Below are 14,072 nucleotides of genomic sequence, written 5' to 3'. Positions count from 1 at the left end.
ATGTCTTGTTCTCATCATTCTAGATGATTCAATATTAGATCAACACATCACTAGTAGCTGAGCATCTAGGACTTAGTGGTCCAATTTTTCCTGTTGTGCACAACCTAGCCCAAGCTAGCCCTAGCTCCGCCCTCACAGTCATGAATGCTCCACAGTTTCCGACCACCCTTGATCTGTCACCACGACTCCTAATTGTACCAATCTTGCACCACGGCTCCCAGCCCTACCGATCTTACCATGTGGCTCCTAAGTGGGCCAACCAAGCCCATGATACTACTAACTTTAAAGCATCTAACGATAGAGCAGAAGATAATGCTTTGCTAGCAAAAGACCAACCAAGCCCTTGCTAGCGAAAGACTTAGCGATGAAGAAGCTTGCAATCCATTCAGATTCTCAGCTGATCACCAACCAAGCCTCAGAAGGGCACATGACGAAACATCTAACTATGGCGCAATACTTGAAGAAAGTCTGGGAACAGCTTGTTGCGTTTCCTACTTACACCCTTACGCGAGTTCCACAACTAGTTCGAAGTCTCAAGTAGATCGTCGAACAATACCTCACAACTAAGGATTATTTCAGTTGTTTAGCAGTCCAGTTTTCCTCAACTGCGCCCCATAATGACTTTCATGGTCTCCAGTGCGAGAGGGTAAACCAATATCCTAACACCCATATAGGTCTGTTCTCCAGTGCGAGAGGATAAACTAATTGCTCTTAAGTGTGAAAGGGTAAACCAATTCCCTAACACACATCTGGGTAAGCTCTCCAGTGCGAAAGGATAAACTAATTGATCTCTAATATGAGAGGGTAAACTAATCCCCCGACACCCATCTAGGTTTATTCTCCAGTGTGAGAGGATAAACTAATTGTTTTCCAATACAAGAGGGTAAACCAATTCCCCGACACCCATCTGGGTAAGCTCTCCAATGCAAGAGGATAAACTAATTGTTCTCCAGTGCGATAGGGTAAACCAATTCCCCGACACACATCTGGGTAAGCTCTCTAGTACAAGAGGATAAACTAATTGCGCTCCAATGCGAGAAGGTAAATTAATCTCCTGACACCTATCTGGGTCTACTTTACAATGCGAGAGGATAACCTAATTGCTCTCAAACGTGAGAGGGTAAACCGCTTCCTCAACACCCATCTAGGTTTGCTCTCTAGTACGATAGGGTAAACCAATTCCCCAACACCCATATCGGCAAGCTCTCCAGTGCGAGAGGATAAACTAATTGCTCTCTAGTGTGAGAGTGTAAACCCGACACCCATCTGGGTAAGCTCTCTAGCACAAGAGGATAAACCAATTCACTGACACCCATCTTGGTAAGATCTCTAATGCGAGAGAGAAAACCAATTCCCTACACCCATCTGGGCCACACAGAATACTAGCTAAGCAGCAAATGGTCAGAGGCAACAGCAGACGACAAACTTAACAGCTCGATGCCCCAAAAAGCCAAAACTCATGGCCATAGTGACTTCATGGGATCGTTAACTTTTTTCGAATCAGCGTGCTTAACCGACAATTTTATGGCTAAAATTTTTGCAAGACACTTCAAGCAAGCAAAGTTTTAAGAAAAACAAAGATGGAGCAAAGCAAAAGCAATTTATTAAATTTCTAGCAAATTGATAAACTTATACGAAGGTCGTCGAAATCCACCACAAGCTAAACGGAGTAAACTACTCATTTAGCAACTTGGATGACGTTGGGCTCTGCAGCAGCCATCATGCCCTCAGCAACCACTTCGCACTTAGTAGTTTGCCCATCTAACACTTCATCTTTAGTAGCTCCGATCTTAGCAGCTCCGTTCTCGATTGCTTCATCTATAGCAGCTGAGAAATCAAAATCAAGCAATTTCCTCATTCTTAGCAAGCAGTCCAAACCGTGGCCCATGCCATGACATTTCCTCAACCCATGCCGAGCTAACCCTTGGCTCCAGCCAAGTCGTGGCCCTTGCCACACCATCTCTTTGGCTTATGCTAAGCCGTCTCTTGGCCCTTGCCAGCCCATGTGTCACACCACCCCGACAACTGCCCTGCAGTAGCACCACCCAATATGAAGACAAAAAATTAAGTCTTTCTTACCTTGGTGTGGCACAAAGAAGACAAAGAAATCAACGGAAGACAGTTCTTTGCACGGGTAAACGAAGAAGAATGCTAAGGGAAGGGGAACAAATATCCTCTAGCTTTCTTTCTTTCTTGTAAGGATAAATAATTGTCCTTGGAAGTTGATTTAATCCCCTACTTTAAGGTAGGCTTAAATAGGCTTTGGTGGCGATTTATTTCCTTTTCCTTGAAGAATCTAATTCCAAGTCCAAGTAGGAATCTGCATCTAAGTTGAAGATCTCTACACTTACTGCCCTTGCAGCCCAGTAGGTGTGGGGGCATTTATGGAGCAATAAATAATCAAGAAAATTATGAATGTAACACGTGGACTTTTGGGTAAAATGGACAAAAATACCCTACCGGGATTCCCACATGCATGCAACAGACAATAATGGTTCAATCAAGGAAGAGTCAAAGGTGATCAAAATGGTATTTATTCAAATATTTCTTATCACTGCTCATCAAATCCTTATTCAAAAGATAACTCTCAAAACTTCCTATTTAATTTGGGATTAATTACCATGTTAATTGCAAGATATTTTTTTTCATATAATATCTTGCAATTATTTTCCAAATACACCATATATGGCCAGCCATTATTCTCCAAATAGAGCATACCACTCCCTTATAAATAGTCATATTATCCCACTAAAAAACTTAGCCATTTGCTACCCACAAACTCCTAAACACATTCTTTTCATAATTTTAATTTTGGCATCGAAGATTCTTCGGTCAAAGACCCCCATTAATCATGGGCACGTGAGGCTTTTGATCTTAATCCTAGATGTTATTATTTTACAGGTGCATTTTTGTCAAATAAGAATATGGCGGAAATTTGCATCCACACGACTTGTCTTTTTTAATTAATGAAAGTATTTCATTTGGGAATTTGAGAGATTTTAAGAAATTTTTATGGAGTTTAATTGATTTGTAGATATTCTACGTAAAATTTTAATTCAATTCCCTCGAAATCTCATGAGGAGAGGTGAGATTTGTGGATGCTTAAAATACACTACAAAATCTCTCTAATTTCCTCTAATTCGTCAACTTTTCCAAATTCTTTAAATTCTAATTCTAATTGAATACTTGGAATGTTATAAACTTCTTTAAAATTCTAATTGAATACATCTGGATTTCTAAGGATTTTAATAAATTATCTTAAAATCTTGATTGAATACATATTGAATTTCAAATAATCACTTAAAATTCTAATTTAATACCTTAGATTCGTTAAAAGAATTAAAATCTTTTAAAATTTCAACTAAATACATCCCCTTAGTTTGACCAAAAAAAAAAAAATTATAAAGAGATGTGGGCGTAAGCCAAATCGTTCTTGATCATACGATAAGTAGTGTGAAAAATTCTCCATCGATCCAATGGATACCATAAAATTGCAGAGCTGCAATGGAGAGCAGCCAACTACAACAACTCCAGAACGTGATCCAGTTCATATAAACAAATAAAAAATAATAAAATAGAAGAAGAAAGAAGACAGAGACCCCCCGTCCCCACCGCCAAACTGCAAGAGAGAGAGAGAGAGAAAGCAGTTGCATTCAATCAAGACGTGAAATTTAAGAAACTCTCTCTCTTCTCTGACTACCACACCTGTTGCCTGTCGGCAGTGCAACAACTTGAGCGTGCGAGAAAGAAAGAAAGCAATCACTCACCAACTTGCTGAAATCACACGCAGCCGGCAGCTCAGCTCTCAACATCTTGTTGCTGTACAGAAGCAGCACTGCGGGTGGATGTTTGTCGGTGCATCTCAATCTGTCGATACAGCGTCCGAGTCAAGGCATTTCTGACTGAGCGCAGTCTGTCGATACAGAAAAATCTGGGGCGTTTGGGGGTTTTGAATTCGTTTCGATGTTTGTCCAAGAACGCAACGGACCCAAATCCCCAAAATACTCTCACTCCAACTCTAGAGCGTCGCTTTCCTTCGCTCCGAATCTCGATTTCTCCACATGGGTTTCCGAGAATCTGTACAAAATCGTCACCGTCGTGCTTCTGATCGCCACCGTCGCCGCCCTCTTCGTCCTCCGTAACATCGGTGACACCGCCGCCTTGCTCTGCTTCGAGACCCAGGCTCAGAACCTCGAGAAGATTCGGATGCCCCAGCTCGAATCCACCGTCAAGACCATCTCCGACACGTCGTCTCCCTACGCAAACTTCCGATCTGAGAAATGGGTTGTCGTTTCTGTCTCCGATTACCCGTCTGACTCGCTCAAGAAGCTCGTGAAGCTCAAGGGGTGGCAGGTCCTGGCGATTGGGAACTCCAAAACGCCGTCGGATTGGAGCCTCAAAGGTGCTATCTTTCTGTCCCTTGAACAACAAGCTCAATTGGGTTTTAGGGTTTTGGAGTACCTGCCTTATGATTCTTATGTTAGGAAGAGTGTGGGTTACTTGTTTGCGATCCAGCACGGGGCGAAGAAGATCTTCGACGCTGATGATCGCGGAGAGGTGATTGGTGATGATTTGGGTAAACATTTTGATGTGGAATTGATGGGTGAGGGTGCTAGGCAAGAGACTATCTTGCAGTATAGCCATGAGAATCCCAACAGGACCATTGTGAACCCGTATATTCATTTCGGGCAACGCTCTGTGTGGCCGAGAGGTTTGCCATTGGAGAATGTTGGTGAGCTTGGCCATGAAGAGTTCTACAGTGAGGTTTTTGGTGGAAAGCAGTTTATACAACAGGGTATATCCAATGGACTTCCTGATGTCGATTCTGTGTTTTATTTTACACGAAAATCGGGTTTGGAAGCGTTTGATATAAGGTTTGATGACCATGCCCCAAAAGTGGCATTGCCGCAGGGGACGATGGTGCCTGTTAATTCTTTCAATACTATTTACCATTCGTCGGCATTTTGGGGTTTGATGCTTCCTGTTTCTGTTAGCACAATGGCTTCTGATATATTAAGGGGTTACTGGGGGCAAAGGCTTTTGTGGGAAATAGGTGGATATGTTGTAGTTTATCCCCCAACTGTTCATCGGTATGATAGAATTCAGGCATACCCCTTTTCTGAAGAGAAAGATCTTCATGTTAATGTAGGACGTTTGATCAAATTTTTGGTTTCATGGAGATCGGGTAAGCATAGGTTGTTTGAAAAGATTTTGGAGTTAAGTTTTGTCATGGCAGAAGAGGGGTTTTGGACTGAGAAGGATCTGAAGTTTACCGCTGCTTGGCTTCATGACTTAATTGCTGTAGGGTATCAGCAGCCTAGATTAATGTCATTGGAATTGGATCGGCCACGGGCAAATATTGGTCATGGGGATACAAAAGAGTTTGTCCCGCAAAAATTTCCATCAGTTCATCTTGGAGTTGAGGAAACAGGAACAGTGAACTATGAAATTGGAAATTTGATTAGATGGAGGAAGAATTTTGGGAATGTTGTGCTTATCATGTTTTGCAGTGGACCTGTGGAACGTACTGCTTTGGAATGGAGATTGCTTTATGGGCGGATATTTAAAACTGTGATCATTTTGTCTGATCTAAAGAACACCGATCTTGCTGTTGAAGAAGGAAAATTGGATAATATATACAAGTAAGTCGTTTTTCTCATGAATTTGAACCTCATCTTGCTTATATCACTTTTATTAGATTACTTTGTTGGCTTTCAATCATGTTGAATTGTTTAGTTTCGCTTCCTATATTCTTCTGGGTAGCTGGGGAGTAAGGATTAAGAAGAGAAGGGGATGCGTGGTAATCAATTGAAACTTGTTTTGATTTAGATACATTAATCCAAGGATTAGGTTAGATACAAGTTTAAGTGATATCAAAATTGTGGACATTTGAGTTTTCTATTTTTAAAGGTATTGATTAATTGTTGCAAGAACAACTGGGATAAACCATCTTGATATAGTTGTATTGGAATTCTCATTGTTTAAGACTTGTTAGGCATAGTAGTAGATGAGAGTAGGAGCTTAAACGTGCAGTTAAAAGTAAAAGTAGGGCATCTTTTGAGACATGCAATTTTATATAACCGGACGCATTTGCAGTTAACATAGGAAATTTGCTTGTATGAAATTAATATAGTGGCATCAGTGACGTAGCTAAGTTACACGAGTTCATCATCCATGACAGCTTTGGGGATTGATACCCACACTATAGGTTTTTGTCATCATGTAGGGGATGTCATTCTAACTTCTAAGCTCTGTTCATTTCTTGAAGGCGGAGTGCAGAAAGTTTCATCACTTAAAGGGGTGGTAGTCTCTGGCTGCATTTATTTATTTTTTTGGTAGATATCTGCATTGGGATCCCACAGCATATTCAGTAGCTTTATGTGGGTATAATTGAATTTCCGCAGTTAATGGTTGGTTTTAGTTATTCTAAAAAACCCTGCGGTTTAGAAAATATTTTAATTTTAGAGGTGCATTGTTGTTTTTCATTTCTTCTCGGTTTTGTGAATTGGTGCCTTTTGGAAAGGCCTATGGGCTAGTTACATTTATCTGCTAAATAAGATGAGTTAACTGAAGACAGCTTCAGAAGCAAGTCCTGTAACCCCCAATTCGATTTTAGGCTGCAGAATCTGTGCATATCCCCTGGAATATGTCTGGTACAAAGTATCTTTTATTTGAAGCGCTGTTGAATTGCTTCGTTAGAAAGCAAGTTTGGTAGTTTCGCTATCAATTTTACTTTTTCTTAAGTATTCATTTTTATAGTTTATGATGATGGAGAAATGGTTGTATGTGAAATCCTAACTGTTTTTTAACTTACATTTTGGTTAAAGCTAAGCTGGAATTAGTTAAGATGGGCCATTGCTAATTTTCTGGTTGTGCTTTTTCATATTTCTTTGTAGGTACATGCCCAAAATTTTTGATCGATATTCCGGTGCAGATGGATTTTTATTTCTTCAGGACAATACTATTCTTAATTACTGGAATCTTCTACAGGCAGACAAAACTAAATTGTGGATCACAAATGAGGTAACTTGACTTCGAATAACCTGTTTACACACATATAAACCTTCTATAATAGGAATACAAAATTAAAAATTCAAACCGTTATAGTATCGCTTTCTCCCTCACAATTTCAATGGGATTCAGGTATCCAAGTCTTGGAGTACCGTGTCAACAAAAGACAACCCAGAAGAATGGTTTTCAAAGCAAGCAGGCATGGTAAAGAAGGTTGTTAGCACGATGCCAGTTCACTTCCAAGTCAGTTATAAGAACAGTTTAACTAGTCGCAAGAGCATCACACTGTGCAGTTCTGAGGTGTTCTACATCCCTCGTCGGTTTGTAGCTGACTTCGTCGATCTTGTTAATCTAGTTGGGAATCTAGAAATTCATTACAAGGTTGCCATTCCAATGTTCTTTCAAGCATTAGATTCACCTCAGAACTTTGACTCGGTGCTCAGTACAATGATCTATGAGGAACAACTACCTTCTACGAATTCTTCATCCTTGTATTCGGCTAAAGTACCTGCGGTTCACCCATGGAGTGTGACAAGCGAACAAGAGTTCATTAAACTAACAAGGGTAATGGCAGAAGGTGATCCTCTCCTAATGGAGTTAGTTTGAAGATAAATTCATCTCTTTTGATACTAAAAATACCATGAAAAGGGTGTAAGAAAACATGTACCATTTCGTTAACTGTCATACGGAACTCTTTTCTTCTTTTTTAGGGGGGTTATCTTTGGTCGTTTTTTTCCTTGTTTTCATTTTCTGTAGGTTTACGTTTTACCATTCATTAGTGATTGAAGATCCCCCCAAAAGATGTATTCATCAATCTCTTTTTGTTCATCAATATATGAAATTAGAATTTGTGTCTTCAACAATCCCAAATTTGACTTGTAGATTGATTCAAATTCTTGCAACTGCTACATTTGGGTTTTTTGTTAGAATGCCTCTGTCTCAAACGTAATATCATCTTGAGATATTTAACGCCCCGAGACTTACCGGTACCGATGGCTAGCTCTCCAACCTTTATTTCTTTTGGCAATTCGTTCTCTACAGAAACCCCGAAATGTAATTTCAGTGGGGGGAATGAGTAAGCTCGGGCGATTTCATTCATATCCTTCCTCCCGTGAGGGACGGGTCACACCTCGAAATCACTAAGCATACTCATTCACTGTCATCAGACTAAGAACCTGATGGTAATCGATACTAGTTCTGTTATTTTGACATTTGAGAGCTGTCAATGTATGGGAAACTGATAGCTAACAGACGATATGGAGATTGTTTATGACAGAAATTGTGAAACCATGTATTTATAGGACTTAAAAATGTGCAAAGTAGCAGTACAGGTACATATCCCCGAAAATGAATTGAACTACGGTGGGGAACTGGTTAAGAAGTGCCTGTCCTTTTGGAAGGAGCTGGAGGAAGGGAGGGGCAGAGAGGAGCTCCAGTAAATCGTTGTGTTACTGATATTTGCAAATTAATTTACAGTGTTCTCAACAACGCGGTATGAGTTTACCGATCGATTCCCTCAATTTTGTCTTCAACTTCTTGGTACAACTCCTTCAACTTCTCAATATTCTCCTCTGCAGTGTCCCAGTAACCGCGTCCGTTGGCCTCGAGGAATGTCTGTACCAGCTTCCTGAAGGAGTTTGGATTCGTTTTCATGAGCCTTTCCAACATCTCCTTGTCTTGAATGAAAGTTGTGTTGGCCTCTTCGTACACCCAGTTGTCAACTTGGCCAGAAGTTGCACTCCACCCAACCGTGTTAGTCAGCCTTTTCTCGATTTCCCGAACACCCTCGTATCCGCTTGACAACATTCCTTCGTACCACTTCGGGTTCAACAACTTCGTCCTTGCATCAAGACGTACGGTCTCAGACAATGTGCGAACCTGCATTGCAAGACAAGCTTGTTAACTGGACACTGGAGATTCTGCAGTATAAGCAAAAATATAGTACACCAGCGTATCGATTCTCACCTGGGCATTGGCTGTGGTGGTGTCAGCAATGTAAGCACTGGGTTTCTTTCCATCTTTCCTTAGGCTTTGCACCAGATTGGTCGGATCGGAGTCAAAGTAGTGACTCACATCAGTGAGTGAGATCTCCGACGAGTCAAGGTTTTGGAATGTTGCCTCAGCTGTGCTCAGAGCCATCTCGAAAACTTTCCTGTTCTCAGCCATGCCTACACCGGGGGCATCAGAATCAAAAGCAAACGACTTCCGGCTTAGATACATGTCTTGCAGCTGCTTCTCATCGTTCCATGAGGAGTTTTCCACAGCAAGGTTTATGTTGGAGGAATATGATCCCGAGGCATTGGAGAAGATTCGGGTTGCAGCTTCACGAACCCCGATCCCTAGGGTTTCTGCTTGCTCCAGTGCGTGCTTCCTGATGAAGTTTTGCTCCACTGGCTCGTCTAGTTCAGCTACCATCTTCACTGCCCGGTCAAGCAAATTCATCTGCAGACAATAAAATTTTGAGAAATCGTAACTATTTTATACTATTGTGAGTGCCACATTAAGTTTCTAACGTGTATCACAAGACAATACCTGATTGATGAAGAGGTCTCTGAAAACACCTGAGCAGTTGACAACGACATCAATCCTCGGTCTTCCAAGCTCCTCGAGAGGTACTATCTCCACCCGGTTGACCCGTCCAAAAGCATCAGCAACTGGTAATACACCCACCATCCACAAAACCTGAGCCAAGGATTCACCATAGGTCTTGATATTGTCTGTACCCCACAATACAAGTGCTACGGTCTCAGGATACTTTCCCCCGTTATCGATCTTCTGCCTCTCTATCAGCCTCTCCACCACAATTTTTGCACTCTGCATTGCTGCTGTTGTGGGAATAGATTGTGGATCAAGTGCATGAATATTCTTTCCTGTTGGCAACACTTTCGGGTTTCTTATCGGGTCACCACCAGGCCCTGGCTCTACATATTTACCCTCCAATGCTTGTTTCAAACTCCCTATCTCATTGTCAGCCACAATTAGCTTCAAGCATTCTGCCAAGAACACGAACAATGTTCTGAGCTTCTCCCTGTCAGCCCTATAAAATTTTGTGTTTGACAAGTACTGCACCCATGGTTCGTTTATACCGAACCCAAGGATTGAGCTTAGTTTATCAGCTACGTCAACTACTTGGCCCTTGCTATTTGTCGTACGCTCCACAAATGCATAAATTGCTCCCCGTGATGTGTCAGTTATTTGCCGAAGAAGTTCTACATCCTTCAATATCCCTTTATCGCTGCTTCTGTAAATATCCTCTATGTCCCTTCCGGCTGTCCCTGCTAATATAGATGGGAGGGAAGAAATCCCTTCTTCTGGACGGTCCAGTGCAGCAATGTTAACCAGAGTTGCAACTGCTTCCATGGCTGTGGGAGGCTCACCAATGACATGAAGCCCGCAAGGCAATAGGCGGGATTCAATCTCCATGATTTTGGAATACACCTTTCCAACCACAAGATCTCGTTCTTTTGCTGAAATTTCCACTCCTTCTTCGGGTAGGTCTACGTCCTTGTCGAGATTGCACTGCTTGGCTGTGCTGATTATTGAGCTAACAATCTGTGCCCCGCGGCCTGTGTCTTTCAGGGATTGATAGGAGGAGATGAGCTCACTCAACTGCTTAAGACCTTTGTAAAGTCCAGCATTTTCTGCAGGAGGAGTCAGATAGCTGATAGTGTTGGCATAGCTACGACGTTTAGCTATGGTAGCTTCAGATGGGTTGTTAGCAGCATAGTAATAAACATTGGGGATGTTCCCAATCAGACTGTCCGGGAAACAGGCGTCACTCATTCCCACCTGTTTTCCAGGCATGAATTCGAGTGAACCGTGAGTACCAAAATGTAGAACAGCATCAGCTTGGAATATCTTTTCAACAAATGAATAGTATGCTGCAAAGCCGTGATGTGGGCTAGCAGATTTGGAGAACAGTAGCCTCATCGGATCACCCTCATAGCCAAATGTGGGCTGAACACCGATGAAGACATTACCGTATTGTTTCCCATATACCAACAGATTCTCTCCATCAGAGTTGAGGTTACCGGGAGGTTTTCCCCAGTTTTCCTCCAATGCAGTGGCATATGGAGTCAGACTTTGGTATTCACGGACCCCCATCTTGTATGCAACATTCAGATTTGGGCTGCTGAATTGAGCCTCTTTGTCGTGAATTACATCCTCGATCAAGGCCTCTGAAGTCTCTGGAAGGTTCTCAACATTGTAACCATCTCTTTTGAGTTCTTGCAGAACCGAGAAGATTGAGGCAAAAACATTGAGGTAGGCAGCTGTTCCAACATTTCCTTTGTCTGGAGGGAAACTGAACACCGTGATAGCTACCTTCTTCTCTGCCTGCATCAGTGTACAAAGTTTATTCAGTGAATAATCACAGATTGAAGACATCATGCCTACGAAATTGTATTTTACTCGTGAACAGCAAGAAGATGATGATATTTTAGTATCCCATTATACCACCCGAGGTAATAGGTAATTTACTTTCGTCATCTTCGTTAAGATCAAATTTCTATCTTAGATTCTGAAGCAATGACTGAAGCAACGATGAAACTCGAGGCATATTCAAAGCTTTCAGGTTTACAAGATTTCTTGATACACCCGCTTCACAACCCTGAAGCCCCCATCAGGAGCCGAAAAAGTGCAGATTCATGAAGTTACTTCTTTCATAGTCATTTTTAAAGATAGATATGCAATTATAGTGTTCTATATCGAAACTAGGCATGAAAGTTCGTTCTTTACAGGTTCATGTCATGTGTTCAAAGCGACTTCCTTAATTCTCTGAAGAAACAAGAAAACGTAAAGTGCATACCTTTGCCTTCCTTTTCAGTTCACCCCATCTGATTGCCCTGATGCAGAGCTGTTCTACCCTCTTGTGAAGAGCATGTGATTTCCCTGCAATCACATTACAATATTAAGAAACACTTGGTAAATTTCGAATACAACGGTTCATATGAAGAAGCACAGAGAATAATTTTTTCGGTTAAGCTTTCCAAAACTAAGAAGGCGTTTATCTTCCGGCTTTCTTCTTAGTAGTCATTCCGAAGTGCTAAATGAAGACTAGTTATGAATCATAGACATGGTAAAAGGATAAAGCTTTACTGACCTGTCCTAGGATCCCGGCCAGCGAAAACAATGGGCTCCATGCCTCCATCCAGCTCTGGGAGAGCCACTTGCAATGCCACCTGGATTGGGTGCAGACCCAAAGTGCTATTCAACCACTCCTCAGTAGTCTGGAACACCAAAGGCAATGCGACAATGTATGGAACGTCGAGCTTCATCAGAGCTTCAACGGCCCGCGGATGATCCTGTCTTGCTGGCCCCCCAACAAGAGCAAAACCAGTAAGCGAAATCGCAGAATGAATGAACGGCTTCTTAGTAACCGGATCAATCAGAAACCTCTCAACCGGCCCTGAAAAGTCAAGCCCACCAGCGAAAATTGGTATCACCTTTGCCCCTCTTGCCTCCAATTCCATGATCACAGCCACATAGTGACTCTCATCTCCGGTAACAATGTGACTCCTCTGTAGAATCAACCCGACCACAGGCGCATTCGGGCTCTTAAGCTTCTCATTGGCATCCTTCCTAGTTCCATACCAATTCAAGTACTCCTTCACATCATCATACATACAAGGTGCCAAAGGGTGCCAAATTCCGGTGTCCAAAAATAAAACCGGGTCTGAATACGGAATTTTTTCCCCTTTCAGAGCCGGAACGTAAGACCCCGATATCATCTTCACGAAATTCTGCAAGTTATCCGGCGATCCACCGAGCCAAAACTGCAAACTGAGAATGTAAAGCCTAGCATCCTGAGCTTTATCGCTCGGCAGGTACTTCAACACCTTCGGCAAAGTCCTCACAAGCTTGAGCATGCTGTCAGCGAACCCGGCGGACTGCTTCTTCCTCTTGAACAGCTGAAAAAAGGGGCTTTTCGATTGCCCAAGCTGCGACATGCTGAAAGATCCCAACTTGTTGAGCCTCATGACTTCTGGCATTGACGGAAACACCAACACTGCATCCATCCTGTCCCTCTGCTTCTCCACAGCCTCCTTCACCTTGACTGCAAGCTCCTCCACAAAAATCAAGGACCCAATGAAAATGTTGGCGTCCTCGAGGTCTTGGCAGAACATTTTGTAGGTGTTGGCGTCACGAAGCTCTTCGACTAGATAACCCACAACTTGGAAGGAGGCGTAGCGGTTGCCGGCGTTGAGGGACTGGACAGCGGCTGTGAGGGAGGATTGGTACTGAGCCTCCAGGACGACATAGACAATTTTGACAGTGGGGAGGCCCTGCTTGTTTTCGGGGACGATGCGGCGGACTTCCTGGGTGGTTTGGGTGAAGAGGCCATTGCCCATGGCACATTTCACTTTGAGGGAGGACTTTGAGCCCAAATTGCTGGTTTTTTTGGGGAGGAAGGAGTGGAGAAAGTATTGCTTTCTGGAGAGGGAAGAAAGTTGGTCTGTTTTTGCGTTGGGTAAGGTGAAAGATGAAGACACCAATGAAGCCATTGCCAATCAGCTTCTCTCGACCACCAAAAGCAGAGACTCCTCTGTTTCAAAAGTGAGGAGTGAGAAAGTGGAGTTAGAGAGAGAGAGAGAGAGAGAGAGAGAGAGAAATAGAGCCACAGAGAGAGAGGGAGAAAGAGAGAAGCAGAGAGCTCTCTTTCTTTTTCTTTGGGTTCTGGAGAAGATTGGAGTCTTATAGTTTGTGTGAAGGGAGGGAGGAGAGCAGAACGACACTTGGGGAAGTGAGGAAGAAACAGTTGGTTTTCATGGCCAGTGGTGGAAGTTGGGGACACGTGGCTTAATGGGTAGTCAGGGAATTATGAGGGAAGTTTTTTTATGAGGTTCAATTTGGTCTATAATTTTTGGAGGAGTGAGAGAGGAAGGAGCGAGAGGGAAGGAGAATCAAGAAGCGGGCAATGGGAGTGTGGTAAGCTAATCTGTTTGGGTCATTGTGATGGAGTTTGCTGCATTCTGATTGGTTGGAATGGATTTCTTATAAGGAGGCATGAGAGAGAGAGAGAGAGTGTGGATGATGAGAGAGAAAGGGGGAAGAGGAAAGAT

General features: G+C 42.6%; 2 protein-coding genes across 2 annotated transcripts; one reads left to right on the top strand and one right to left on the bottom strand.

Annotated features, from left to right (window-relative positions):
• The first annotated feature begins 3,491 nt into the window (after positions 1-3,491).
• On the top strand, positions 3,492-7,866 carry LOC137745031 (probable glycosyltransferase STELLO2). Its single transcript, XM_068484884.1, has 3 exons — positions 3,492-5,642; positions 6,897-7,023; positions 7,144-7,866. Exons 1-3 carry the CDS (start codon positions 3,964-3,966, stop codon positions 7,615-7,617), a joined length of 2,280 nt encoding a protein of 759 aa, XP_068340985.1. The 5' UTR covers positions 3,492-3,963; the 3' UTR covers positions 7,618-7,866.
• A 417-nt stretch (positions 7,867-8,283) lies between these two features.
• LOC137745707 (magnesium-chelatase subunit ChlH, chloroplastic) lies at positions 8,284-13,747 on the bottom strand. The gene is made up of 5 exons (XM_068485704.1): positions 12,113-13,747; positions 11,819-11,901; positions 9,544-11,346; positions 8,977-9,453; positions 8,284-8,889 (listed from the first exon to the last, which is right to left on the bottom strand). The coding sequence occupies exons 1-5, from the start codon at positions 13,512-13,514 to the stop codon at positions 8,512-8,514; spliced, it is 4,143 nt and encodes a 1,380-aa protein (XP_068341805.1). The 5' UTR covers positions 13,515-13,747; the 3' UTR covers positions 8,284-8,511.
• Between the last annotated feature and the right edge of the window lie 325 nt (positions 13,748-14,072).

This window comes from Pyrus communis, chromosome 9 (assembly GCF_963583255.1).
Source record: "Pyrus communis chromosome 9, drPyrComm1.1, whole genome shotgun sequence".
Taxonomy (NCBI): Eukaryota; Viridiplantae; Streptophyta; class Magnoliopsida; order Rosales; family Rosaceae; genus Pyrus; species Pyrus communis.
This window is presented reverse-complemented; position numbering and strand designations above follow the sequence as displayed.

Bases quoted from the DNA above. Each gene is read 5' to 3' on its own strand.
- LOC137745707 (XM_068485704.1), bottom strand. From the start codon at position 13,514: ATGGCTTCATTGGTGTCTTCATCTTTCACCTTACCCAACGCAAAAACA. The intron at 11,347-11,818 runs GTATGCACTTTA...ACACTGATGCAG, and splicing joins AACTGAAAAGGAAGGCAAAG to GCAGAGAAGAAGGTAGCTAT. The intron at 9,454-9,543 runs GTATTGTCTTGT...TATTGTCTGCAG, and splicing joins GAGACCTCTTCATCAATCAG to ATGAATTTGCTTGACCGGGC.
- LOC137745031 (XM_068484884.1), top strand. From the start codon at position 3,964: ATGTTTGTCCAAGAACGCAACGGACCCAAATCCCCAAAATACTCTCAC. The intron at 5,643-6,896 runs GTAAGTCGTTTT...ATTTCTTTGTAG, and splicing joins AAATTGGATAATATATACAA to GTACATGCCCAAAATTTTTG. The intron at 7,024-7,143 runs GTAACTTGACTT...AATGGGATTCAG, and splicing joins AATTGTGGATCACAAATGAG to GTATCCAAGTCTTGGAGTAC.